Source organism: Somniosus microcephalus, chromosome 19 (genome assembly GCF_052327205.1).
Source record: "Somniosus microcephalus isolate GS21.2 chromosome 19, FLI_Smic_1.0, whole genome shotgun sequence".
NCBI lineage: Eukaryota > Metazoa > Chordata > Chondrichthyes > Squaliformes > Somniosidae > Somniosus > Somniosus microcephalus.
In genome coordinates this window covers 46,087,319-46,115,105 of record NC_141005.1, presented here as the reverse complement: position 1 = coordinate 46,115,105, position 27,787 = coordinate 46,087,319, and the positions used below count along the sequence as shown (strand labels likewise).

Genomic DNA, 27,787 nt, shown 5'->3' with positions numbered 1-27,787 from the left:
AGTCTGGCTTCTGTGATGGTGGGGACCTCAGGAGGAGGCCGAGATGGATCATCAACTTTGCACTTAGGAACATAGAAACAGGAGTAGGCCATTGAGCCCTTAAGCCTGTTCCACCATTCAGTGAGATCCTGGCTCTGTCTCTCTCTCCCACTCCCCTGTATCTCTCTCTCTCCCACTCGCCGTATCTCTCTCCCTCCCCGTATCTCTCTCACTCTCCCCGTATCGCTCTCTCTCCCCGTATCTCTCTCTCTCACTCTCTCCTGTATCTCTCTCCCCGTATCACTCTCTCTCTCCCCCGTATCACTCTCTCTCTCTCTCTCTCTCCGTATCTCTCTCTCTCCGTATCTCTCTCTCTCTCTCTCCGTATCTCTCTCTCTCTCTCCGTATCTCTCTCTCTCTCTCTCCCCGTATCTCTCTCTCTCTCTCTCCGTATCTCTCTCTCTCTCTCTCCCCGTATCTCTCTCTCTCTCTCTCCCGTATCTCTCTCTCTCTCTCTCTCCCCGTATCTCTCTCTCTCTCTCTCCCCGTATCTCTCTCTCTCTCTCCCCGTATCTCTCTCTCTCTCTCTCAGCCCGTATCTCTCTCTCTCTCTCCCCGTATCTCTCTCTCTCTCCCCGTATCTCTCTCTCTCTCTCCCCGTATCTCTCTCTCTCTCCCCGTATCTCTCTCTCTCTCTCCGTATCTCTCTCTCTCTCTCTCCGTATCTCTCTCTCTCTCTCTCCCCGTATCTCTCTCTCTCTCTCTCCCCGTATCTCTCTCTCTCTCATCTCCCCGTATCTCTCTCTCTCTCCCCGTATCTCTCTCTCTCTCCCCGTATCTCTCTCTCTCTCTCCCCGTATCTCTCTCTCTCTCCCCGTATCTCTCTCTCTCTCTCTCCCCGTATCTCTCTCTCTCCCCGTCTCTCTCCGTATCTCTCTCTCTCTCTCTCTCTCCGTAATCTCTCTCTCTCTCTCCCCCGTATCTCTCTCTCTCTCTCTCCCCGTATCTCTCTCTCTCTCTCTCCCCGTATCTCTCTCTCTCTCTCTCCCGTATCTCTCTCTCTCTCTCTCCCCGTATCTCTCTCTCTCTCTCTCTCCCCGTATCTCTCTCTCTCTCTCTCCCCGTATCTCTCTCTCTCTCCCCGTATCTCTCTCTCTCTCCCCGTATCTCTCTCTCTCTCTCCCGTATCTCTCTCTCTCTCTCTCCCCGTCTCTCTCTCTCTCTCTCCCCGTATCTCTCTCTCTCTCTCCCGTATCTCTCTCTCTCTCTCTCCCCGTATCTCTCTCTCTCTCTCTCCCCGTATCTCTCTCTCTCTCTCTCTCCCCGTATCTCTCTCTCTCTCTCTCCCGTATCTCTCTCTCTCTCTCCCCGCCGTGTCTCTCTCTCTCTCTCCCGCGTGTCTCTCTCTCCCCCGTGTCTCTCTCTCTCCCCCGTGTCTCTCTCTCTCTCTCTCTCCCCGTGTCTCTCTCTCTCTCTCCCCCGTGTCTCTCTCTCTCTCTCCCCCGTGTCTCTCTCTCTCTCTCCCCCCGTGTCTCTCTCTCTCTCTCCCCCGTGTCTCTCTCTCTCTCTCCCCCGTGTCTCTCTCTCTCTCTCCCCCGTGTCTCTCTCTCTCTCCCCCGTGTCTCTCTCTCTCTCCCCCCGTGTCTCTCTCTCTCTCCCCCCGTGTCTCTCTCTCTCCCCCCCGTGTCTCTCTCTCTCTCCCCCCCGTGTCTCTCTCTCTCTCCCCCCCGTGTCTCTCTCTCTCTCCCCCCCGTGTCTCTCTCTCTCTCCCCCCCGTGTCTCTCTCTCTCTCCCCCGTGTCTCTCTCTCTCTCCCCCGTGTCTCTCTCTCTCTCCCCCGTGTCTCTCTCTCTCTCCCCCGTGTCTCTCTCTCTCTCCCCCGTGTCTCTCTCTCTCTCCCCCGTGTCTCGCTCTCTCTCCCCCGTGTCTCGCTCTCTCCCCCGTGTCTCTCTCTCTCCTGTGTCTCTCTCTCTCTCTCTCCCCCATATCTCTCTCTCTCCCTCCCCCGTATCTCTCTCTCCCCCGTATCTCTCTCTCTCTCTCTCTCTCTCCCGTCTCTCTCTCTCCCGTATCTCTCTCTCTCTCCCCCGTATATCTCTCTCTCTCTCTCCACCCCGTATCTCTCTCTCTCTCTCTCTCTCCCCCGTATCTCTCTCTCTCTCCCCGTATCTCTCTCTCTCTCTCTCTCCGTATCTCTCTCTCTCCCCCGTATCTCTCTCTCTCCCCCGTGTCTCTCTCTCTCTCCCCCGTGTCTCTCTCTCTCTCCCCCGTGTCTCTCTCTCTCTCCCCCGTGTCTCTCTCTCCCCCGTGTCTCTCTCTCTCCCCCGTGTCTCTCTCTCTCCCCCGTGTCTCTCTCCCCCCCGTGTCTCTCTCCCCCGTGTCTCTCTCTCTCTCCCCCGTGTCTCTCTCTCTCCCCCGTGTCTCTCTCCCCCGTGTCTCTCTCCCCCGTGTCTCTCTCTCTCTCCCCCATATCTCTCTCTCTCCCTCCCCCGTATCTCTCTCTCCCCCGTATCTCTCTCTCTCTCTCTCTCTCTCCCGTCTCTCTCTCTCCCGTATCTCTCTCTCTCCCCCGTATCTCTCTCTCTCCACCCCGTATCTCTCTCTCTCTCTCTCTCCCCCGTATCTCTCTCTCTCCCCGTATCTCTCTCTCTCTCTCTTCCCCCGTATCTCTCTCTCTCTCTCTCTCCCTCCCCCGTATCTCTCTCTCCCCCCGTATCTCTCTCTCTCCCCCCCGTATCTCTCTCTCTCCCCCCCGTATCTCTCTCTCCCGTATCTCTCTCCCCGTATCTCTCTCTCCCTCCCCGTATCTCTCTCTCCCCCGTGTCTCTCTCCCCCGTATCTCTCTCTCTCCCCCGTATCTCTCTCTCTCCCCCGTATCTCTCTCGCTCTCTCCCCCGTATCTCTCTCTCCCCCGTATCTCTCTCTCTCCCCCCCGTATCTCTCTCCCCCCCGTATCTCTCTCTCCCCCCGTATCTCTCTCTCTCTCTCTCTCCCCGTTTCTCTCTCTCCCTCCCCCCCGTATCTCTCTCTCTCCCCCGTATCTCTCTCTCTCCCCCGTATCTCTCTCTCTCTCTCTCTCCCCCCGTATCTCTCTCTCTCTCCCCCCCGTATCTCTCTCTCCCGTATCTCTCTCTCTCTCTCCCCGTATCTCTCTCTCTCCCTCCCCGTATCTCTCTCTCCCCCGTGTCTCTCTCCCCCGTATCTCTCTCTCTCCCCCGTATCTCTCTCTCTCCCCCGTATCTCTCTCTCCCCCGTATCTCTCTCTCTCCCTCCCGTATCTCTCTCTCTCCCCCCCGTATCTCTCTCTCCCCCCGTATCTCTCTCTCTCTCTCTCTCTCCCCGTTTCTCTCTCTCCCTCCCCCCCATATCTCTCTCTCTCTCCCCCCCGTGTCTCTGTCCCCCGTATCTCTCTCTCTCCCTCCCCCGTATCTCTCTCTCCCCCGTATCTCTCTCTCTCCCCCGTATCTCTCTCTCTCCCCCGTATCTCTCTCTCTCCCCCGTATCTCTCTCTCTCTCCCCCGTATCTCTCTCTCTCTCCCCCGTATCTCTCTCTCCCCCCGTATCTCTCTCTCTCTCTCTCTCTCCCCGTTTCTCTCTCTCCCTCCCCCCCATATCTCTCTCTCTCTCCCCCCCGTGTCTCTGTCCCCCGTATCTCTCTCTCTCCCTCCCCCGTATCTCTCTCTCCCCCGTATCTCTCTCTCTCCCCCGTATCTCTCTCTCTCCCCCGTATCTCTCTCTCTCTCCCCCGTATCTCTCTCTCTCTCCCCCGTATCTCTCTCTCTCTCCCCCGTATCTCTCTCCCCCGTATCTCTCCCCCGTATCTCTCTCTCTCTCCCCCGTATCTCTCTCTCTCTCCCCCGTATCTCTCTCTCTCTCCCCCGTATCTCTCTCTCTCTCCCCCGTATCTCTCTCTCTCTCCCCCGTATATCTCTCTCTCTCTCCCCCGTATACCTCTCTCTCTCTCCCCCGTATCTCTCTCTCCGTATCTCTCTCTCCGTATCTCTCTCTCCGTATCTCTCTCTCTCCCTCTCCGTATCTCTCTCTCTCCCCGTATCTCTCTCTCTCTCTCTCCCCGTATCTCTCTCTCTCTCTCTCCGTATCTCTCTCTCTCTCTCCCCGTATCTCTCTCTCTCTCCCCGTATCTCTCTCTCTCTCTCCCCCCGTATCTCTCTCTCTCTCTCCCCCCGTATCTCTCTCTCTCCCTCCCCCGTATCTCTCTCTCCCCCGTATCTCTCTCTCTCTCCCCCGTATCTCTCTCTCTCTCCCCCGTATCTCTCTCTCCCCCGTATCTCTCTCTCTCCCCCGTATCTCTCTCTCTCCCCCGTATCTCTCTCTCTCTCCCCCGTATCTCTCTCTCTCTCCCCCGTATCTCTCTCTCTCTCCCCGTATCTCTCTCTCTCTCCCCGTATCTCTCTCTCCGTATCTCTCTCTCCGTATCTCTCTCTCCGTATCTCTCTCTCCGTATCTCTCTCTCTCTCTCTCCGTATCTCTCTCTCTCCCTCTCCGTATCTCTCTCTCTCTCTCTCCCCGTATCTCTCTCTCTCTCTCTCTCCGTATCTCTCTCTCTCTCCCCATATCTCTCTCTCTCTCCCCGTATCTCTCTCTCTCCCCCGTATCTCTCTCTCTCTCCCCCCGTATCTCTCTCTCTCTCCCCCGTATCTCTCTCTCTCTCCCCCGTATCTCTCTCTCTCTCCCCCGTATCTCTCTCTCTCTCCCCCGTATCTCTCTCTCTCCCCCGTATCTCTCTCTCTCTCTCCCCCGTATCTCTCTCTCTCTCCCCCGTATCTCTCTCTCTCTCCCCGTATCTCTCTCTCTCTCCCCGTATCTCTCTCTCCGTATCTCTCTCCGTATCTCTCTCTCCGTATCTCTCTCTCCGTATCTCTCTCTCCGTATCTCTCTCTCTCCCTCTCCGTATCTCTCTCTCTCTCTCTCCCCGTATCTCTCTCTCTCTCTCTCTCCGTATCTCTCTCTCTCTCCCCGTATCTCTCTCTCTCTCCCCGTATCTCTCTCTCTCCCCCGTATCTCTCTCTCTCTCCCCCCGTATCTCTCTCTCTCTCCCCCGTATCTCTCTCTCTCTCCCCCGTATCTCTCTCTCTCTCCCCCGTATCTCTCTCTCTCTCCCCCGTATCTCTCTCTCTCTCCCCCGTATCTCTCTCTCTCTCCCCCGTATCTCTCTCTCTCCCCCGTATCTCTCTCTCTCTCTCCCCCGTATCTCTCTCTCTCTCCCCCGTATCTCTCTCTCTCTCCCCGTATCTCTCTCTCTCTCCCCGTATCTCTCTCTCCGTATCTCTCTCCGTATCTCTCTCTCCGTATCTCTCTCTCCGTATCTCTCTCTCCGTATCTCTCTCTCCGTATCTCTCTCTCCGTATCTCTCTCTCTCTCTCTCCGTATCTCTCTCTCCCTCTCCGTATCTCTCTCTCCCTCTCCGTATCTCTCTCTCTCTCTCTCCCCGTATCTCTCTCTCTCTCTCTCTCCGTATCTCTCTCTCTCTCCCCATATCTCTCTCTCTCTCCCCGTATCTCTCTCTCTCCCCCGTATCTCTCTCTCTCTCTCCCCCCGTATCTCTCTCTCTCTCTCCCCCCGTATCTCTCTCTCTCTCCCCCCCGTATCTCTCTCTCTCTCCCCGCATCTCTCTCCCCCCCCGCCTCTCTCTCTCCCCCGTGTCTCTCTCTCTCTCCCCGTGTCTCTCTCTCCCCCGTGTCTCTCTCTCTCCCCCGTGTCTCTCTCTCTCTCCCCCCCGTGTCTCTCTCTCTCTCCCCCGTATCTCTCTCTCTCTCTCCCCCCGTATCTCTCTCTCTCTCCCCCCCGTATCTCTCTCTCTCTCCCCGCATCTCTCTCTCTCTCCCCGCATCTCTCTCCCCCCCCGCATCTCTCTCCCCCCCCGCATCTCTCTCTCCCCCGTGTCTCTCTCTCTCTCCCCGTGTCTCTCTCTCCCCCGTGTCTCTCTCTCTCTCCCCCGTGTCTCTCTCTCTCTCCCCCGTGTCTCTCTCTCTCTCCCCCGTGTCTCTCTCTCTCCCCCGTGTCTCTCTCTCTCCCCCGTGTCTCTCTCTCTCCCCCGTGTCTCTCTCTCTCCCCCGTGTCTCTCTCTCTCCCCCGTGTCTCTCTCTCTCCCCCGTGTCTCTCTCTCTCCCCGTGTCTCACTCTCTCCCCGTGTCTCTCTCTCTCCCCCCCGTGTCTCTCTCTCTCTCCCCCGTGTCTCTCTCTCTCTCCCCCGTGTCTCTCTCTCTCTCCCCCGTGTCTCTCTCTCTCTCCCCCGTGTCTCTCTCTCTCTCCCCCGTGTCTCTCTCTCTCTCCCCCGTGTCTCTCTCTCTCTCCCCCGTGTCTCTCTCTCTCTCCCCCGTGTCTCTCTCTCTCTCTCCCCCGTGTCTCTCTCTCCCTCCCCCATATCTCTCTCTCTCTCCCCCATATCTCTCTCTCTCTCTCCCCCGTATCTCTCTCTCTCTCCCCCATATCTCTCTCTCTCTCCCCCATATCTCTCTCTCCCCCCATATCTCTCTCTCTCTCTCCCCCCGTATCTCTCTCTCTCTCTCTCCCCCCGTATCTCTCTCTATCTCTCTCTCCCCCCCGTATCTCTCTCTCTCCCCCCGTATCTCTCTCTCTCTCCCCCCCGTATCTCTCTCTCTCTCCCCCCCGTATCTCTCTCTCTCTCCCCCCCCGTATCTCTCTCTCTCTCTCTCCCCCCCGTATCTCTCTCGCTCTCTCCCCCGTATCTCTCTCTCCCCCGTATCTCTCTCTCCCCCCCCTGTATATCTCTCTCTCTCTCTCTCTCCCCGTTTCTCTCTCTCCCCGTATCTCTCTCTCTCTCCCCCCCGTGTCTCTCTCCCCCGTATCTCTCTCTCTCCCCCGTATCTCTCTCTCTCCCTCCCCCGTATCTCTCTCTCTCCCTCCCCCGTATCTCTCTCTCTCTCCCCCGTATCTCTCTCTCGCCCCCCCGTATCTCTCTCTCTCTCCCCCGTATCTCTCTCTCCCCCCCGTATCTCTCTCTCTCTCCCCCCCCGTATCTCTCTCTCTCTCCCCCCCGTATCTCTCTCTCTCCCTCTCCCCCGTATCTCTCTCTCTCTCTCTCTCCCCCCCCGTCAATCTCTTTCTCTCTCCCCCGTCAATCTCTTTCTCTCTCCCCCCGTCAATCTCTTTCTCTCTCCCCCCGTCAATCTCTTTCTCTCTCCCCCCCGTCAATCTCTTTCTCTCTCCCCCCGTCAATCTCTTTCTCTCTCCCCCCGTCAATCTCTTTCTCTCTCCCCCCATCAATCTCTTTCTCTCTCCCCCAATCAATCTCTCTCTCCCCCTATTCTCTCGATTTCTGTCCCCAATCTAGCAAATTAGCTGCTGCATTTCTCTATATTACAAGAATGACCACACTTCAAAAGTAAATGAAGTGCTTTGGGACATCCTGATGTTGTGAAAGGTGCTATATAAATGCAAATTATTTCTTTCTTATTTCACTTTTTGTATTGTCTTATGCAATTTCGAATCAAGTTTCCTTAATCTACTTTTACTAGTCTTTGGTGTGTACTCACCCGTATGCACATGAATACATTACCTACATTACCACAGTGACTATACTTCAAAAGTACATTATTAGCTGTAAATGCTTTGGGGCGTCCTGAGGTCATGAAAGGTGCTATATAAATGCAAGTCTTTTTTTAATATGCCCTGAAAGGTATTCTATTTATCCACAACTGAAGTTTTGTTCAGTGCAAATCCCCAGTCAATCTATTAAAGCTCTTTTTTCATTGGCTTTTACATTTAAATAACTGAGTTTTGATTTACGTTATTGGTTTGTCCCAGATAATGCTATCTGGGTCACTTGTCATTACCAGTCCGAGATGTGAGTTACCTCGGAGCACCCCTAATACCCTGGGTCAGAAAATAGACATGTAATTACATTCAGACTCTCGATCATGTGGACATTTTCAACATACTGTTGTGAAAATGCTGCAACATTGTGTGAAGAAATTTACACATTCTCATTAGAAGTTTCCTTGTGCCCATCACCTGTTAGACGGCATCACAACCCCAGGAGACAATTGTGTTGGCTGGAATCCCAGCTGTTAGCGCATCAAGACCCCCATCATGAATTTTCCATTCACCTTCAGCTACTCCTGCACAAAAATGATGCAAGAGTATGTTGGAACTGCATATCTTTAAGGAAGAAATACTGCAGCTTAGCCAATGAGAAAATATTGTTGTGTATTTGTGCATTAATCTACTAAGGGAAAAGTCAAGCAGAGTACTGTTTTGTACCAGAGAGGACAAAGATTGCACAAATAACACAACCAGGTTTAAAGTTACTGAATAGTCCACCATCTCCTCAATTTAACTTTTCTTGTGTGAGCTCTGTATTTTTCCCTCACTGTGGGGTGGTCCCACCTCTTAACATCCTATAGACCAGGGGTTCTCAACAAGGGGTTCACAACCCCCTAGGGGTCTGCGAGAAGATTTCAAGGGGTCTATGCCATGAGAAATCGACTAGTTTTAGCAGGTGGCTTTGGGTGGACCTGCCTCACTGCTGCCGCCTGCAGGTGGTACCCTACAGGGAGGTCAGCGGCCAGGCCTGGGCTCCCCGCACCTTTGGTGGCGGTAGAGATGTTCGCTGCCTGTGGGCACTCTGCAAACCAATCAAGAGCAGCAGATGGAAGGAGGAGGATGGGCCAGAGCTTCTGCCAGCCCAGGGCCTCAGTCTCTGTTTTAAATCGGCACGGGTGGGCCCCGAGAGAAAACCCCACAAAATTACCCTGCAGGTGCCATGGCAAAGGTGCAGGTGAACGTGTTGGTGCTGGACAACCTGTCGCCGTTTCTCAAGCCTTTTCAGCTCTAGATCACCTTCGAGTGCATCAAAGATCTGTCAGAGGGTGAGTGAGGCCTGGGCACAAGGGCCTCCAAGCACCGTAAAGTGGGTGGAAAGTTATCCCCGTTTTGGTTGAGGGACCGAGGCCTAGTGAACTTTGACGGTTGCTAAAGGTAACCAAGTGAGATGAACCCCCATCCCTGCCCCTCAAACACCCCATTCTCCCCCCCACACCCCTTTCTCCCCGCCTCCACAGGGATCATAGAATCATAGAGTTATACAGCACAGAAAGAGGCCCTTCGGCCCATCGTGTCCGCGTCAGCCATCAAGCCCTGTCTATTCTAATCCCATTTTCCAGCACTTGGTCCGTAGCCTTGTATGCTATGGTGTTTCAAGTGCTCATCTAAATGCTTCTTGAATGTTGTGAGGGTTCCTGCCTCTACCACCCTTTCAGGCAGTGAGTTCCAGATTCCAACCACCCTCTGGGTGAAAAAGCTTTTCCTCAAATCCCCTCTAAACCTCCTGTCCCTTACGTTGAAACTATGCCCCCTGGTTATTGACCCCTCTACTAAGGGGAAAAGTTCCTTTCTATCTACCCTATCTATGCCCCTCATAATTTTGTACACCTCAATCAGGTCCCCCCCTCAGCCTTCTCTGCTCTAAGGAAAACAACCCCAGCCTGTCCAGTCTCTCTTCATAGCTGAAGCGCTCCAGCCCAGGTAACATCCTGGTGAATCTCCTCTGCACCCTCTCCAATGCAATCACATCCTTCCTATAGTGTGGCAACCAGAACTGCACACAGTATTCCAGCTGTGGCCTAACTAGTGTTTTGTACAGCTCCATCATAACCTCCCTGCTCTTATATTCTATGCCTCGGCTAATGAAGGCAAGTATCCCATATGCCTTTTTAACCACCTTATCTACCTGTCCTGCTGCCTTCAGGGATCTATGTACATGCACACCAAGGTCCCTTTGATCCTCTGTCCTTCCTAGGGTCCTACTATTCATTGTGTATTCCCTTGCCTTGTTAGTCCTCCCAAAATGCATCACCTCACACTTTTCAGGGTTAAATTCCATTTGCCACTGTTCTGCCCATCTAACCAACCCATCTATATCGTCCTGTAGCCGGAGGCTTCCCTCCTCGCTATTTACCACCCCACCAATTTTCGTGTCATCTGTGAACTTACTGATCATACCGCCTACATTCATATCTAAATCATTAATGTACATTACAAACAGCAAAGGACCCTGCACCAATCCCTGCAGTACACCACTGGACACAGGCTTCCAGTCACAAAAACAACTTTCGACCATCACCCTCTGCCTCCTGCCACTAAGCCAATTTTCGATCCAATGTGCCAAGTTACCCTGGATCCCATGGGCTCTTACCTTCTTGACCAGTCTCCCATGCGGGACTTTGTCAAAAGCCTTTTTGAAGTCCATGTAGACCACATCAACTGCACGACCCTCATCCACACGCCTAGTCACCCCTCGAAAAACTCAATCAAATTGGTCAGACATGATCTCCCCCTGACAAAGCCACGCTGACTATCCTTGATTAATCTTTGCCTCTCCAAGTGGAGACTAATTCTGTCCCTCAGAATTTTTTCCAATGATTTCCCTACCACTGACATTCGGCTCACTGGCCTGTAATTCCCTGGTTTATCCCTACTTCCCTTCTTGAATAATGGTACTACGTTAGCTGTTCTCCAGTCCTCTGGCACCTCCCCTGTGGCCAGTGAGGTTCTGAAAATTCATGTCAGAGCCCCTGCAATCTCCTCCCTTGCCTCACACAGCAACCTGGGATACATCTCGTCTGGGCCTGGGGATTTATCCACTTTTAAGCCCGTTAAAACCGCTAGTACCTCCTCCCTCGCAATACTAATTTGTTCAAGTATATCACAATCCCCCTGCCTGATTTCTATGCCTACATCGTCCTTCTCCATAGTGAACACAGATGCAAAATATTCATTTAAAACCTCACCATCTTCTGGGTCGACACACAGATTGCCAATTTGGTCCCTAATGGGCCCTACTCTTTCCCTGGTTATCCTCTTGCCCTTAATATACTTATAAAACAACTTGGGGTTTTCCTTTACTTTGCCCACCAGTGTTTTTTCATGCCCCTTCTTCGCTCTCCTAATTTATTTTTTAAGTACCCCCCTGCACTTTCTATACCCCTCTAGGGCTTCCACTGTTTTTAGTCCTTTGTATCTGCCAAAAGCCTCCATTTTTTCCATTCTTGTATATCCCTTCACTTCCAGGGTTCCCTGGGCTTGTTGGTCCCACCCTTGACCTTTATGGGAACATGTTGCCATTGTACTCTATTTCCTTTCTGAAAGACACCCACTGCTCTGATGTGGATTTTCCTACAAGTAGCTGATCCCAGTCCACTTTGGCCAGATCCTGCCTTATCATATTAAAATCAGCCTTCCCCCAATTTAGAACCTTTATTTCCAGTCCATCTTTGTCCTTTTCCATGACTACCTTAAATCTCTTATGGTCATTGTCACCAAAATGCTCTCCTACTAACACTTCTACCACTTGCCCAGCTACATTCCCTAGAATTAGGTCCAGTACCGCCCCCCTCTCTTGTAGGACTTTCTACATGCTGGCTCAAAAAGCTCTCCTGGATGCACTTTAAGAATTCCGCACCCTCTAAGCCTTTCACACACTGACTATCCCAGTTAATATTGGGGAAGTTGAAATCCCCTACTATTATTACCCTATTATTTCTACACTTCTCTGAGATTTGCCTACATAACTGTTCCTCTATCTCCCCCTGACTGTTTGGGGGCCTATAGTACACTCCCAGCAAAGTGCTTGCCCCCTTTTTGTTTTTAAGTTCTACCCATATGGCCTCATTGAAGGAACCTGCTAAGATATCATCCCTCCTTACAGCAGTAATTGACTCCTTGATTAATATTGCGACACTCCCTCCTCTTTTACACCCCCCTCTGTCTCGCCTGAAGATTCTATACCCCGGAATATTGAGCTGCCAGTCCTGCCCCTCCCTCAACCATGTCTCTGTGATAGCAACAATATCATACGCCTATGTGTTCATCAATACCTTCAATTCATCTACCTTACTCGCAAGACTCCTTGCATTAAAATAAATGCCATCCAGTCTTGCCATACTCCCTTGTGCCGTTACATATTTGCTCTGCCTCCCAGGCTGACTTGTTTTTTCTTCTATATTTGGCTGTGCATCACCCCCTGCTATAGCTCCACTCCGTATCCCATCCCCCTGCCAAGTTAGTTTAAACCCCCCCCCCCCAACAGTACTAGCAAACCTCCCCGCAAGGATGTTGGGCTCATTCCGGTTCAGGTGCAACCTGTCCGACTTGTACAGGTCCCACCTTCCCCAGAAGCAGACCCAGTGATCCAGGAAACTAAAGCCCTCCCTCCTGCACCAACTCTTTGGAATTTTTATAACACGAGAGGGGGGCCTCAGAAGCAAAAAGGTTGAGAATCCCTGCTTATAGACGCCACCAATGACAATACATCGTCAACCAACTAGGAGGTTCACTTTAGGCAAAGGGAGGGGATTGATTTACCCCTTTTAGAATCAGTATTCCTTTAACAACCTCTGTAGTAGCTGTTAAAATGTATATCAATATTTTATAACAAAAAATGACTTGCTTTTACTGCATTTAGCTGTGCAGTGACATTATTTTCAGAATCAAAGAATTGTGTTTAAATCTTTTGTTTATCAGCTGCTCAGTTATATCAGAACTTACACAGTCTGAAAATATTTCCAATTTAATATCATTGATTGCTTAATTGACATGATGTTATTGTGTGTAAATTAATATTGCTATGTAACAAATTTTCTGTAGTACATTGTTGGAGCATACAGTGCTCTATAATGTAAAGCTCTTCCACACTAATTTAAACTATCTTATATTTCTTCTAGTTTTATTTCGCATGTATGACACCAATGGAGATGGAAAGATCACCTTGGAAGAATTAAGAGAGGTTGCGTATCTTTTAGTCTCACTGTTTAAATTCAAAGTATGTAAAGGCTAACATTATGGTATTTGATGCCATATAATTTGTACCAAATGTATGTAAGATCCCTTCAGGCATCCTAACTCCCAAGCCCAAAAGGCGAGTGAATTATGTCAACTGAACTCGTTAATAGTTTATTATTTGTAAACTGCAAAGACCTGTCTTGTATCTTATTTATACCGCACATCATTGTGATGTTACATATTGGTGAGAGAAACTAATTATTTTATGTCAAATTATTGCTTTCTTTTGGAATAATTAGAGGTGAAGAAGAGCCCAGTCTTGGGAATTTAACATCTTATAGAAGGGTTATTCATCAGTGAGTGTGGTGGATATCAGGCAGCGTGTTGTAGTAAATAACTGAAAAAAAGTTCAGTAAGATGAGCTAACACTCTAGGAAGAGAGCAGGTGGGACCAACTTGAAGGGCAGGTCAGGGGAAATAGAGGCAACAAGATGGACAGGGTAGAAAAGACAGAGGCAACAAGAGGGAAAAAGCCAGAAGGGAGAGATGGGGATATTAAGCGACTAGAGCGGATGGGAAAATTATGATAATAGCTATTAACCCAGCGGATGAGCTCCAATGATGGGAAGGAGACAACAAGAGAGCCAATATGGAAGGGAAAGGAGTGCTGATGAGGGGGACATGCAGGAGTCAAAGTAAAAAGGAGAAAGGCAACAACCAAAGGGACAGAGTAGGAGTAAAAGTGTCAATAATGAGGACGGGTTGGGAGGAAGTGTGGTGATAACCAGAGGTAAAGGCTGCAAGGAAGAACAGTGAGGATGAGACATAAGCAAAAGGTAAAGTGGTGAAAATGAAAAAGAATGAACCAAAAGGGAGAATGGTAACAATAAAAGGCATAGGCCAGAAGAAAGAGGTGGCAATCAGAAAGACAGGTGGATGGAAGAATGGCAATTATGAGAAATGTTAGTGAGACCAATGGCGGAGTTAGAAAATTTCAAAGTTGTGGAAGTAGAAAACAAACCACCACAATTAAATCACTAAACATTACAAACTACTACTCAATCAATTTTTTAATATCACACATCTTCCTACTTGATGTTGTGTACCTTCAGCACCTATATCACAATTGGCAGTAATACTATTGCACGTATCTCTCCCTGCTGCTGGCTCAGTGGTAGCACTCTCACCTGAGTTAGAGATCGCAAATTGCCGTGTGTGACTACACTCCAAAAGTACTTGATTGGCTGTGAAGTGCTTTGGGTTGTCCTGAGGATATGAAAGGCGCTATAAAAATGCAAGTTCAATCTTGACGCTGTCCATTCAGTGTGCAGCCGTCTAATTGTAAATAAAAAACAAACTTTTAAAATAATTTCATTACTGTATAAACAAATGCAACAAGAGTGAGTGAAAGGCTCACCACGGGTCTGGTTCTCAAGATTTAGAATACCTCAATTAGTGCCTTCTAACTCATTGTTAGGTTTTCATTATTCCCTGTAATACAATTTTACATCTGAATTGCCTACTTTTTATTCAGATTATAGATGAACTGTTATCGAAGACACCGTCTGCAGAAAAGACTTCCTCATCAATTGCTGATGCTGCAATGTTGGAGGCTGCTACCATCTGTGAAGGACAAATGGTTTGTGACTTTTTAGATTCACATTCATAGTTATAAAATGTTACTGTAATATTTGATTCCTTTTCCAGCCACACCACTCTTATCATAATTATCAGCTTTGTAGATCACACATAGAAGCAAGAGGATACATACTGTGACTTTTATGTGACAAAGCTGTGAGGCTGTTATGATGGTCAGCCGTCAAGACTGAACAGGGTTATCAAATTACAAGCTCCAGATGTCTATTCTATTTATGGAAGGTATTTAGGATCACTGAGTGAAGAATATCTGTATGCGTGTTCACATAACTGTTCTACATTGCCGAGATTACTTGAACTTAGTGCTTAAAATGCAGAATGTCTTTGAACATAATCTTGAAAGATTTGGTAAACTATAAAATCTATAACAGAAGCACTGTATGCATATTGTCACAAAGCTTATAATGGCTCTTGTAATGGGGTGGCTACAGAAGGAATTTTTAGATTAATGTCCAGTAGGAGTTAACCACCAGAGGAACTGAACCAGTTTCTTCTATCGTTAATTCTCTCTCCTGGTGTTAAAGAGGCAATTTGAATGCTTTAATACAGAAGGTCTGTATGAACTGGATGCAATTTTAACAACAAGGGTTCCAACACTCCAGACTGCATGACCTCAAACAGTTGGAGATCTGCCCTTTTGAAGGCAAAATGCCCCACTGGTAAAGAGGATAATATTTTAATTTTTTTTACTGCCCACTATGGTGTTAAAAGCTTTTTATGTTTCATTTTTTTGTTTGCTTTTTTTATGGGGAAACTCATTAGCTGTAATTTTCCGCTTCCGCACTCATTGGCCTGCAATTTCCCCCTCATTAAAATGAACAGGCTTTATTTGCAGGCTGGTCAACACAGAAATGGAAAATGTCAGCCATTATTTTTAAGGTATTTTCTTTTTTAGCCTTTTCTGGGTCTCTCTCTTTTCTTGAAAATAGGATGGGGACTCTCCCTCTGCATTTATCTCCCTCCATGTGAAGAGTGCTTGATCTGTGCTGAGAGATGGCAGATAAGAGATTACCAATAGTGAACACAAATCCTAGCACTCCATGCTGCACTACATTCAGGGTTCAGCAGCTTCCCCTTACCCTGATTTTACAAAGAATTGTCATTTAACTAAATAAAAATGTGTAAGTAATTTGTAATGACTCGCATGTAGAGAAGTTTCAGAGACATAGGAGGATTTGTTTATATGATCGGCCCGTCTAGCATTTTATATGACCTTGGCATTAATTTTAATATAATGGCTGGTGATATATGTTTAAGAACATAACAAATAGGAGCGGGAGTAGGCCATTTGGCCCTTCAAGCCTGCTCCGCAATTCAGTAAGATCATGGCTGGTCTTCGACCTCATCTCCACTTTCCTGCACTATCCTCATATTCCTTCATTCCTTTACTATTCAAAAATCTATCGATCTCTGTCTTGAATATACTCAACGACACAGCCTCCACAGTCCGCTGGGGTAGAGAATTCCAAAGATTCACCACCCTCTGAGTGAAGAAGTTTCTCCTTATCTCAGTCCTAAATGGCCAACCCCTTATTCTGAGACTGTGACCCCTGGTTCTAGACTCCCCAGCCAGGGGAAACATCCTCCCTGCATCTACCCTGTCAAACCCTGTAAGAATTTTTGTATGTTCCAATGAGATCACATCTCATTCTTCTAAACTCGAGAATATAGGCCTCGTCTACTCAATCTCTCCTCATAGGACAATCCCCCTATCCCAGAAACCAGTCTGGTGAACCTTCGTTGCACTCTCTCGATGGCAAGTAAGGAGAACCTTAGGTAAGGAGACCAAAACTGTACACAATACTCCAGGTGTGGTCTCACCAGGGCCCTATATAATTGCAGTAAGACGTCTTTACTCTTATACTCAAATCCTCTTGTAATAAAGGCCAACATACCATTTCCTTTCCTAATTGCTTGCTGTACCTACATGTTAACTTTCAGTGATTTGTGTACAAGGACACCCAGGTCCCTCTGGACACCAACATTTCCCAATCTCTCACCATTTAAAAAATACTCTGCTTTTCTATTTTTCCTACCAAAGTGGACAACATCACATTTCTCCACATTATATTCCATTTACCATGTTCTTGCCCACTCACTTAGCCTGTCTATATCCCCTTGAAGCCGCCTTGCAACCTCCTCATAACGTACATTCCCACCCAGCTTTGTATCATCAGCAAACTTAGATATATTACATTTGGTCCCCTCATCCAAATCATTGATGTAGATTGTGAATAGCTGAGGCCCAAACACTGATCCTTGCGGTACCCCACTAGTTTTAGCCTGCCAACCCGAAAATGACCCGTTTATTCCTACTCTCTGTTTTTTGTCCGTTAATCAATCCATGCTAGTATATTACCCCCAATCCCATGATTCCTAATTTTGTTTCATAACCTCTAGTGTGGCACCTTATCGAATGCCTTCTGAAAATCCAAATCCATTGGTTCCCCCTTATCTATTCTGCTAGTTACAACCTCAAAAAACTAACAGATTCGTCAAACACGATTTCCCTTTCATAAATCCGTGTTGACTCTGCCCAAACCTATTATTATTTTCCAAGTGCCCTGTAACCACGTCCTTAATAATAGGTTCTAGCATTTTCCCTACTACTGATGTCAGGCTAACTGGTCTGTAGTTCCCCGTTTTCTCTCTCCCTCCTTTCTTAAATAGTGGGGTTACATTTGCTACCTTCCAATCCGTGGGAACCATTCTAGAATCTGTGGAATTTTGGAAAATGACAACCAATGCATCCACTATCTCTAGAGCCACCTCTTTCAAAACCCTAGCATGTATGCCATCAGGTCCAGGGGATTTATCAGCTTTCAGTCCCATTAATTTCTCTAGTACTATTTTTTTTCTAATACTAATTTCTTTCAGTTCCTCATTCTCGCTAGACCCTCGGTTTCCACTATTTCCGGAAAGTTTTTTGAGTCTTCTTCCGTGAAGACAGACACAAAGGGCTGGATTTTGCCAGCCCCAAGGAGGCGGGTTTGAAGGCGCATCAGGTGGGAAAGTTGCAAAAAATGGCGTTGGGCTCCGATCCCGCCTCCAACCCGCCTCTGCGCAACTTTCCCAAATGCGGGCTTGCAGACTCCCTTTCGGTCCCGCCTCCAAGCGGCGGGATAGGCCCTTAAGGCACTTAACTACCACTTAAGTACCTCTATAATACCATTTTGAGAGGCCTTTCAGAGTTTACCACATTTCCCGTGTGCTGCACGTCTCCCCTGGAACATGCCAGCTAATCCTGTCAGGTTCACAAGTGGGTCGCTTACTAAGAGCTGCAGCTCCATCATAAAAACGGAGTTTTCTACAAGGATCAGTTGCAGGTGGCAGAACTTTCTTTTCTCAGGTCTTGGAGAACTTTTTACAGGTCTACTGATTTTGGAAGTGTTGAAGCTGAGATCCATCTCCACTGTGACCTCCTGGGAATCCCCTCTCCCCACCTTGACTGAGCACTTCCTCAACTGAGGTATATACCTGCAGCATGGGAACCATTTATTTCCTTTCCTCCTGGACCTCAGATTCGGACGAAGACCAGCCGCGGCAGCAACAGAACCATGAACAACAGCAGCACCAACAGCAGGAGCAACAACAGGAGCACCAACCTGCTGCTCACCCACCTGAAGCTGCACAGGCCAGAAGGCATCAGTGCAGGGAAGCACGTCGTCACAGGAGATACCCCTAAAACAGGGTTTACAGACAGAGGATGAGCTACCTCAAAATGAGTGAGCAGCAGTGCCAAAGAAGGCTGAGACTTTCGCGAGAGGTAATGGGTGACATCTGTGCAATGCTGCAGCAAGACCTGGAGCCCAGAGGAGCAAGTGGACACTGATGCGCCATCAATTACTCAAAAGACTGAGGTTAAGCGAGTAACAACCAGGCTTTTATTAACTAAAGAATGAAGGTCTAGTCTCGAGTGGTCGACCCGTCCAGAATACTAAGGGACTGGGAGGTAGTCACTTATATACCTGGAATAGTGGGAGGAGTCAGCCGAGGCATGTCCAGACCTGTACCTAGTGGAATACACATACACATACAGACAGGTATAACAGTGGTTTACCACATTCACCCCTTGTTTAAAAATGAGTCCGGCGGGGTGAAGTGTATTTAAAAGTTCGTGTATTGGAGTCTCTCCGGAGGTCTTGTCTGCCGTTGTGATCGACGTGGCAACGGCAGGGGTGGTGGAGCTTCCGGCGTCGCGTCCCGTGTAGGCTGGGGCACTGGAGTGTAGTCCTCGTGGGTGGCGGTCCAAGGCGAGCCGGCTGCTGGGGTTGGATATCGGGTCGTTGGGGGGGGGGGGGGGGGGGTGGGTGGTAATGGGTAGTGGGTTACAGCGGTCCCCGAGGGTGCGAGGTCTCGTATGGAGACTGTGTCCTCCCGCCCGTCCGGGTACGCAATGTAAGCATACTGGGGGTTGGCGTGGAGGAGGTCGACCCTCTCGACCAGGGGGTCCATTTTATTTTGGTCCTCGCGTGTCTTCTCAGTAGTACCGGCCCTGGGGACGTCAGCCATGGCGGTAACGCTGTCCCCGATGTGGACTTCCTTGGGAAGACAAACATTTTCTCGTGAGGGGTGGCATTGGTGGCAGTGCAGAGCAGTGACCAAATTGAGTGGAGCGCACCTCCTGCCAGCGGGAGGTCGGAAGGCCCCTAGACTTTAAGGCTAGTAGGGCGGCCTTCCAAACTGTTGCATTCTCTCTTTCCACCTGTCCGTTCCCCCGGGGGTTGTAACTGGTGGGCCTGCTTGTGGCTATACCCCTAGCGAGCAGGTACTGGTGGAGTTCGTCGCTCATAAACGATGAGCCCCGGTCGCTATGGATATAGCTGGGGAAACCGAACAGGGTGAAGAGGCTGTTCAGACATTTAATGACCGTGGCACTGGTCATGTCCGGGCAGGGGATAGCGAACGGGAAACGGGAGTACTCGTCAATGATGTTGAGGAAGTACACATTGCGGTCGGAGGAGGGGAGAGGCCCTTTAAAATCGACGCTCAGGCGTTCGAAAGGGCGAGTGGCTTTTATCAGGTGGGCTCTGTCTGGTCTATAAAAGTGCGGTTTGCACTCAGCGCAGACTTGGCAGTTCTTGGTCATGGTCCTGACCGCCTCAGTGGAGTAAGGCAGGTTGTGGGCCTTGATGAAGTGGAAGAACCTGGTGACCCCCGGGTGGCAGAGGTCATTGTGGAGGGCCCTCAGCCTATCGATCTGCGCGCTGGCGCAGGTGCCACGCGATAGGGCATCTGGGGGTTCATTGAGCTTCCCAGGCCGGTACAAGATCTCGTAATTGTAGGTGGAAAGTTCGATTCTCCACCTCAAGATCTTGTCATTTTTGATTTTGCCCCTCTGCTTGTTGTTGAACATAAAAGCAACTGAACACTGGTCAGTGAGCAGGGTAAATAGTTTTCCGGCCAGGTAGTGCCTCCAATGACGCACAGCCTCCACAATAGCCTGGGCCTCCTTCTTGACCGCGGAGTGTCTGGTCTCCGGGCCCTGGAGGGTTCGTGAGAAGAATGCCACAGGTCTCCCCGCCTGATTAAGGGTGGCGGCCAGAGCGAAGTCGGACGCATCGCTTTCCACCTGGAAGGGGATGGATTCGTCCACTGCGTGCATGGTGGCTTTGGCAATGTCCTCCTTGGTACGGTGGAAGGCCGAGCGGGCCTCTGCCATCAGGGGAAAAGAGGTGGATTTGATCAGCGGACGGGCTTTGTCTGCATAGTAGGGGACCCACTGGGCGTAGTAGGAAAAAAACCCTAGGCACCTCTTCAGAGCTTTTAGGCAGTGGGAGTTCCATAAGGGGACGCATCCGGTCCGGGTCGGGACCGATGACCCCGTGCTCCACAACACAGCCAAGGATGGCGAGGCGGTCTGTGCGAAATATGCACTTCTCCTTGTTATATGTCAGGTTCAGGAGTTGGGCGGTGCGGAGGAATTTCTCGAGGTTTGCGTCATGGTCCTGCAAGTCATGGCCGCAGATGGTCACATTGTCTAGGTAAGGGAAAGTGGCCTGCAGCGCGTTTTGATCGACCATCCGGTCCATCTCCCTTTGGAAGACGGAGACCCCGTTGGTAACGCCAAAGGGAACCCTAAGGAAGTGATAGAGGCGGCCGTTTGCCTCAAAAGCAGTATACTGGCGGTCTTCGGGGCGGTTGGGGAGCTGGTGGTACGCTGATTTCAGGTCAATGGTCGAAAAGACGCAGTACTGCGCGATCTGGTTGACCATGTCAGCTATGCGGGGGAGTGGGTAGGCGTCCAGCAGGGTGTAGCGGTTTATTGTTTGGCTGTAGTCGATGACCAGGCGTTGTTTCTCGCCGGTCTTAACGACCACAACCTGGGCTCGCCAGGGGCTGGAGCTGCCCTCAATAATCCCCTCCTTCAGGAGCCGCTCCACTTCGGTTTTGATGAAAACCCTGTCCCCGGCACTGTATCGCCTGCTCTTTGTGGCGATGGGCTTACAGTCGGGGGTGAGGTTAGCAAACAGTGGCGGGGGGTGGGACTCGGAGTGTGGAGAGGTTGCATCTGGTGCGCGGCGGGCAATTTGGAGGCTGCTGGCTGCGGACTGTGAGTGGGGGGAGGGGGCCACCGTACGCCATCGTAACGCTTTTGAGGTGGCACTGGAAATCCAACCCCAGTAGAACGGCAGCGCAAAGTTGGGGCAGGACCAGGAGTTTAAAATTATTGAACACAGTCCCGTCTACTACTAGTGTCACCACGCAGTAGCCGCCAATGTCCGCTGACTGGGACTCGGCGGCCATAGAAATCCGCTGGTGCGCAGGCAGGACTGGGAGAGAGCAACGCCGCACCGTGTTGGGGTGGATGAAGCTCTCTGTGCTCCCGGAGTCAAAAAGGCAGTTTATTGCATGGCCGTTTACCTTAACGTCCATTTTGGACCGAGCTAGTTGGTGCGGTCTCGTTTGGTCCAGCGTAACAGAGGCCAGCGTAGGGGTCGGTGTGTCGCTGCGGGTATCAGATGGGGGGGGGGGGGGGGGTTGGCGGCCTGCTGCGTCCCGGCTGGTGTCCAAGATGGCGGCGTCCATGATTCCCATGTGGCTGGAGTCGTCCAAGATGGCTGCTGCTGCGGTGGTTCGCACATGGCTGGGGAGGCCCAAGCTGGCGGCCCGCACGGCCCACACGCGGCGCTGTTGGGGGCCCAAGATGGCGGCTCGCACGGCCCACACGCGGCGCTGCTGGCGTTCGGGGTGGCTTTGGCCTTGCAGACGCTAGCGTAGTGTCCCTTTTTCCCGCAGCCCGAGCAGGTCGCATTCTTCGCCGGGCAGCGCGCTCTGGGGTGTTTGGCCTGGCCACAGAAGTAGCATTTCTGGCCTTGGGATACTGCTGTCTGGCTTTGGGACACTGCTGCGGTGGTTGGGCCGTTGTTGGGGTGGCACGGTGCTATGGGGCTGTCCTACCGTGTCCCAGGTTGTCGTTCCCCGCGGCGTCCACGGTGCAGAGGAGTAGGCATCCATGCCCCGGTAGGCTGCGTCCAGCGTTAGTGCGATTTCGGAGGCTTTGTCGAGGGTGAGGTCACTCTGCTCCAGCAGTCGCTGTCGGGTGTAGTTGGACCTGTGGCCCGCTACGAAGGCATCCCGGATCAGTTCCTCCGTGTACTTAGTGGGCGTTACCGCCTTACACCCACAGGCCCGGCCAAGCACGGACAGTGCTTGGAGGTATTCCTCAGTCGATTCCCCAGGTTGTTGCTTGCGACTCCCCAGGAGGTGCCTGGCGTAAACTTCGTTCACAGGGCGCGTGTACTGGGTCTTGAGGAGCTGGAGGGCAGCTGTGTACGAGGTCGCGTCCCGGATGACTGAGTACGCTCGGTGGTTCACCTTGGAGATCAGGACAGACAGTTTGTTCGCATCCGTTACGACCGCAGTGGAGGCAGTCAGGAATGCCTCGAAGCACATGAGCCAGTGAGCAAACTTGGTGGAAGCGTCCGCTTCCTGACTGTCCAGGTCCAGGCATGCTGGTGTGAGGATCTTCTCCATTATAAAAAATTTAGTTAATAAAATTGATGCGCCATCAATTACTCAAAAGACTGAGGTTAAGCGAGTAACAACCAGGCTTTTATTAACTAAAGAATGAAGGTCTAGTCTCGAGTGGTCGACCCGTCCAGAATACTAAGGGACTGGGAGGTAGTCACTTATATACCTGGAATAGTGGGAGGAGTCAGCCGAGGCATGTCCAGACCTGTACCTAGTGGAATACACATACACATACAGACAGGTATAACAGTGGTTTACCACAGACACCCCTTACCAGTGGCCGTAAAAGTCACCACCGCACTCCACTTTTTTGCTTCAGGCTCATTCCACAGATCAACAGCAGACATCAGCGGCATCTCCCAGGCGGCCGCGCACACTTGCATCACGCAGGTAACTGATGCCCTCTTTGCAAAGGCGCACAATTACATCAACTTCTCCAAGGATCAAGCAAGTATAACCGCACGTGCGGTTGGATTTGCTAATATGGCAGGCTTGCCAAGGGTGCAGGGCATTGTAGACTGCACACATGTGGCTCTTAAGGTACCCCATCACAATCCAGGTCTTTTTGTCAACCGCAAGGGCTTCCACTCCCTCAACGTGCAGCTGGTGTGTAACCACAATAAGGAAATTTTGCATGTTTGCGCCAAGTACCCTGGCAGTTGCCATGACTCGTTCATCCTGCGGCAGTCTAGTGTGCCTTCGCTCCAGTCTGCCAAACCAACTTTGTGGATGGCTACTTGGAGACAAGAGCTATCCCCTGAAGACGTGGCTAATGACGCCGTTCAGGAGGCCATCCAACAAAGCTGAGGAGCGCTACAACTCCAGCCACATTTCCACCAGATCCATTATCAAGCAAACCATCGGCTTGCTGAAGATGTGATTCAAATGCCTTGATAGATCAGGTGGAGCCTTGCAGTACTCAGCAGCCAGGGTCTCCAGAATCGTCGTGGTCTGCTGTGCACTTCACAACATGGCACAGCATCGTGGCTTGCAGCTGCCTGAGGTAAAAGTGGCTCAGCGCATAGCCTCCTCCTCGGAGGAGGAGGCTGAGAGCGAGAATGAAGACCTTGCGGAGGCGCATCAACCAGCGGCAGCAGCACGCAAGCACATTGCTGCCCGGGATGCACTCATCTTGGCCAAATTTGCTTAGGCTGCCCAATCAAACACATTTGGCTCGCACCTTCTTTCCACATCATCAACAATGGACAAGAACCTGCGGCTTCCTATCACTCTGACCACCATACTGACAAATCCAAGTCGCCCTGAGCCCTCAATGTGGAAGTACCATTTGTGAAATGACACAGCCCACGACTTCAACAGTTTGCCATCAATTCATTTTATAACATTCAGTAAAGGATGGCATTTCACAATTAAACACAACAGAACACCCAAGTGACTACCCTTGTAACTACTTGTGCTTTATCTTCCTCTTACACGTGCTCCTACGTGGTGCTTCCCCTGTGGCTTTAACAGATGTGGAGGCCCCTTGCTCACTTTCATGTTGCTCCTGCCTCGACACCTTTGGCGGGTGTCCTCTGGGGTTGCAAACCTGTGAGGGCTCGACAACAGTCTGCTGCTCCTGCGGCTGTGCAGGGGCTGAGACGCCCATCTCAGCTGGGTGAGGACTCTGGTGGGGCTCTGACTGAGAGCTCCGCAGTGGCATGGGAGTGTGAGTGCTTGGAGAGGAGCCCCCACTTCCTTGTTGTCTGCCACCACTTCCTTGTTGTCTGCCACCAACATCCCTCTCATGGGTCAGCTCCATTTCAGAGCTAGCAAATGGCTTGACAGCACCTTGCTGCACTTCAGGGGGGCCATGTGGACCCGTTTCTATACTGGCAGTCCTACTCCAGAGCACTTCCATGAAGCTCTGGTTTCTCGGCTCAATAGCTGACCATCGCTCCTCCAGAGATGTCAGTCTATTCTGAACAATGACTATGTTTTCAAGACCCTGGCGACTTAGCTCCTCCATGGCCATAGCCATCCTCTCCTCTATGGTAGCCATCCTTACCACGGAGGTTGCCATCCTTTCCGTGGTGATGCTTTCATGCACCAGTGCCTCTACAAAGGCTCTGCTCATGTTAGCAGTGGACTCCTCCATTCTCTCCACACTCGCAGCGACCCTGGAGACAAAACCTGCCAGAGACTCCTGCACCTGTTCCTGGAGTTCCATCACCGCTCTCCTTCTGGATGGACCCGGAGGCACAGGGTCGACATGCAGCTGAGTCGAGCTGGGAGCGCCCTGTGGCCTCCGACAAGGACTCTCCACTGCTGTCCCTGTCTCCACCATCTGCTGATGCTCACTTGTGAGCTGTGATACACCAGGTGACAACTTTACTTTATGTCCCGAAGGTCCCACCGAGGCGTGAGCGTCTGCGCTGGTGCTGGGTGCGCTTAAGCATCAGAATCAATATCAGTCACTCATGCAATGTAAATGAGAGATGCAAAGCTATTCTGTCACCAGCTTGCTCTGATGCGCCCACCTGTCCGTCCCCCACTTGTACATCCTCCTCGGCTCCCATGATCTCGAGGGCCGCCCCCTCAGCACTGGTGAGCTGGGCTATTGAGGGTGGACCTCCTCCTGTCTTCGCCCTTTCCCTCTTATTGTGGGCTCTCTTTTCCTGCAGAGAGACACAAGTGGAGTTTGAATGAGAATGATGGAGTGAGTGTAGAGAATCCATAGCATAGATGCTTAGAAGGAGACAAAGGTAGAGTGAGATCCCAATACCAAGGGCCCTCCCTGTGCATTGTAAGTTGTTGTCATTGCATAACAGTGATAGGGAGTGTGAGGGCAGCATAGTCGAATAGTTAAGTGATTGTGTACATAGAGAGGGAATGCTAAAACCTTGTTTCTTCCTTTCCGATGTCAAGGATCGCAAGCTTCAGCAACTCTTGAACACCAACGCCCCTCCGGAACCACCTCCTTCACTTTCCTCTGACCCCCCTTCTCCCGATCTCATCCCCTGCCGCGTTTTCACTATCCCCTCTGACCTTCCCCTCTCTGACCCCGAACGATTAGTCCTCAGCAAAGGCCTGAGCTTCATCCCCTTACGCCCCCACCTTAATAAATTTCGAGCTCGGCAAGATGTTGAGCTCTTTTCCGCTGCCTTCGTCTCCGTGCCCACTTCTCTGGCCAGGAGTCTTCCCCCCGCACGGCTGACCCTTTCTCCCGCTTTCAGAATTCCCATTCTACCTGAACTCCTCCCCCGAGCCTCTTACCCTCTCTAGATCTTTTCATCGCTAACTGCCGCCGTGACATTGGCCGTCTCCATTTCTCTGCTCCCCTCACTCACTCCAACCTACCTCCCTCTGAACTTGCAGCACTCCATTCTCTTAGATCCAACCCTGACATTGTCATTAAACCTGCTGACAAGGGTGGTGCTGTTGTTGTTTGGCGTACTGACCTCTACCTAGCAGAAGCTGAACGCCAACTCTCCGACACCACCTCCTACCTCCACCTGGACCATGACCCCACTACTGAACATCAAACCACCATTTCCAAGACGTCACTGACCTCATCTCCTCCGGAAATCTTCCCCCCGCGGCCACCAACCTCATAGTTCCCCAACCCCGCACAGCCCACTTCTACCTCCTTCCCAAGATCCACAAACAGGACTGCCCTGGTAGACCCATCGTTTCAGCCTGTTCTTGCCCCACGGAACTTATCTCTTCCTATCTCGACTCTATCTTTTCTCCCCTTGTCCAGTCTCTTCCCACCTACATCCGTGACCCTTCGGACGCCCTCCGCCACTTTAAGAGTTTCCAGTTTCCTGGCCCCAACCGCCTCCTTTTCACCATGGACGTACAATCCCTCTACACCTCCATCCCCCACCACATTCTCACATTGAACAGCTTCTCCTTTGACTCCACTCATTTCCTCCAAATCAAAGGTGTTGCTATGGGTACCCGCATGGGTCCTAGCTATGCCTGCCTTCTCATGGGATATGTGGAACACTCTTTGTTCCAGTCCTACTCGGGTCCCCTCCCTCACCTCTTTTTCCGGTACATTGATGACTATCGGTGCCGTTTCCTGCTCTCGCCCTGAACTAGACAATTTTATTCACTTTGCCTCCAATTTCCACCCTTCCCTCACCTTCACATGGTCCATCTCCGACTCTTCCCTTCCCTTCCTCGACTTCTCCGTCTCCATCTCTGGGGATAGGTTATTGACCAACATTCACTACAAGCCCACTGACTCCCACAGCTACCTGGACTACACTTCCTCCCACCCCGCCTCTTGTAAGGACTCTATTCCATTCTCCCAGTTTCTCCGTCTTCGCCACATCTGCTCCGACGATGCCACCTTCCACACCAGTGCTTCCGACATGTCTTCCTTTTTCCTCAACCGAGGATTCCCCTCTACCGTGGTTGACACAGCCCTCGACCGTGTCCGTTCTAGCTCCCGCACTTCTGCCCTCACCCCTCACTCCCGGAACCACGATAGGGTTCCCCTTGTCCTCACCTTTCACCCCACCAGCCTCCACATTCAACGGATCATCCTCCGCCATTTCCACCACCTCCAAAGTGATCCCACCACCAAACGCATCTTCCTCTCCCCTCCCCTTTCAGCATTCCGTAGGGACCGCTCCCTCCAAGACACCCTAGTCCACTCCTCTATCACCCCAGCACCCCTTCCCCTTCACCCGGCACCTTCCCGTGCAAGCGCAGGAGATGCAACACCTGCCCTTATACCTCCCCCCTTCCCACTGTCCAGGGCCCAAACACCCCTTCCAGGTGAAACAGTGATTTACTTGTACTTCTTGCAATCTAGTATACTGTATTCGCTGCTCACGATGTGATCTCCTCTACATTGGGGAGACCAAACGCAGATTGGGTGACCGCTTTGCGGAACACCTCCGTTCAGTCCGTAAGAATGACCCCGAGCTTCCGGTCGCCTGTCATTTTAATTCACCTCCCCATTCCCACGCAGACCCCACTGTACTCGGGCTCTTGCATTGTTCCACGGAAGCCCTGCGTAAACTCGAGGAACAGCACCTCATCTTCCGATTAGGCACTTCAGAGTCTTCCGGACTCAATATAGAGTTCAACAATTTCAGATCATAGCCTCGGCCCCCATTACATTTTTACTTATTTTTTATCCACACCTTTGTTTTGGCCCTCCCCCCTTTTTTTTCTCTCCCACATGGCAGCAGTGTCCCATTCTGCCAGCATATTTCACACCTAATCTAGAGCTGTCTTTTGTCTTCACTAGTCCGATCACCATCTCGTCTCGTTTTGAATACCTCTTAATGTCTCTTCACTTCTCTTTTGTTCTCAGCCAGCCTGGCCTTTCAATCTATTTCATTTCCTGTGCCTTTCCAGTCTTGACAAAGGGTTTGACCCGAAACGTTGACTCTATTTTCTCTCCACGGATGTTGCCTGGCCTGAGTTTTTCCAGCATTTTCTGTTGTTATTTTGGA

General features: G+C 51.0%; 1 protein-coding gene across 3 annotated transcripts in view; it reads left to right on the top strand.

Moving 5' to 3' along the window:
* tesca (tescalcin a) overlaps positions 1-27,787 on the top strand; it is a 74,450-nt gene that overhangs the window by 29,990 nt on the left and 16,673 nt on the right. For 2 of the 3 annotated variants that reach the window (XM_085961760.1, XM_085961758.1), the window contains exons 5-6: positions 12,683-12,780; positions 14,275-14,379. In XM_085961760.1, coding sequence (XP_085817886.1) covers positions 12,683-12,780; positions 14,275-14,379 — 203 coding nt within the window. The remainder of the gene's footprint in view (positions 1-12,682; positions 12,781-14,274; positions 14,380-27,787) is intronic. The other variant, XM_085961759.1, reaches the window with a different exon arrangement.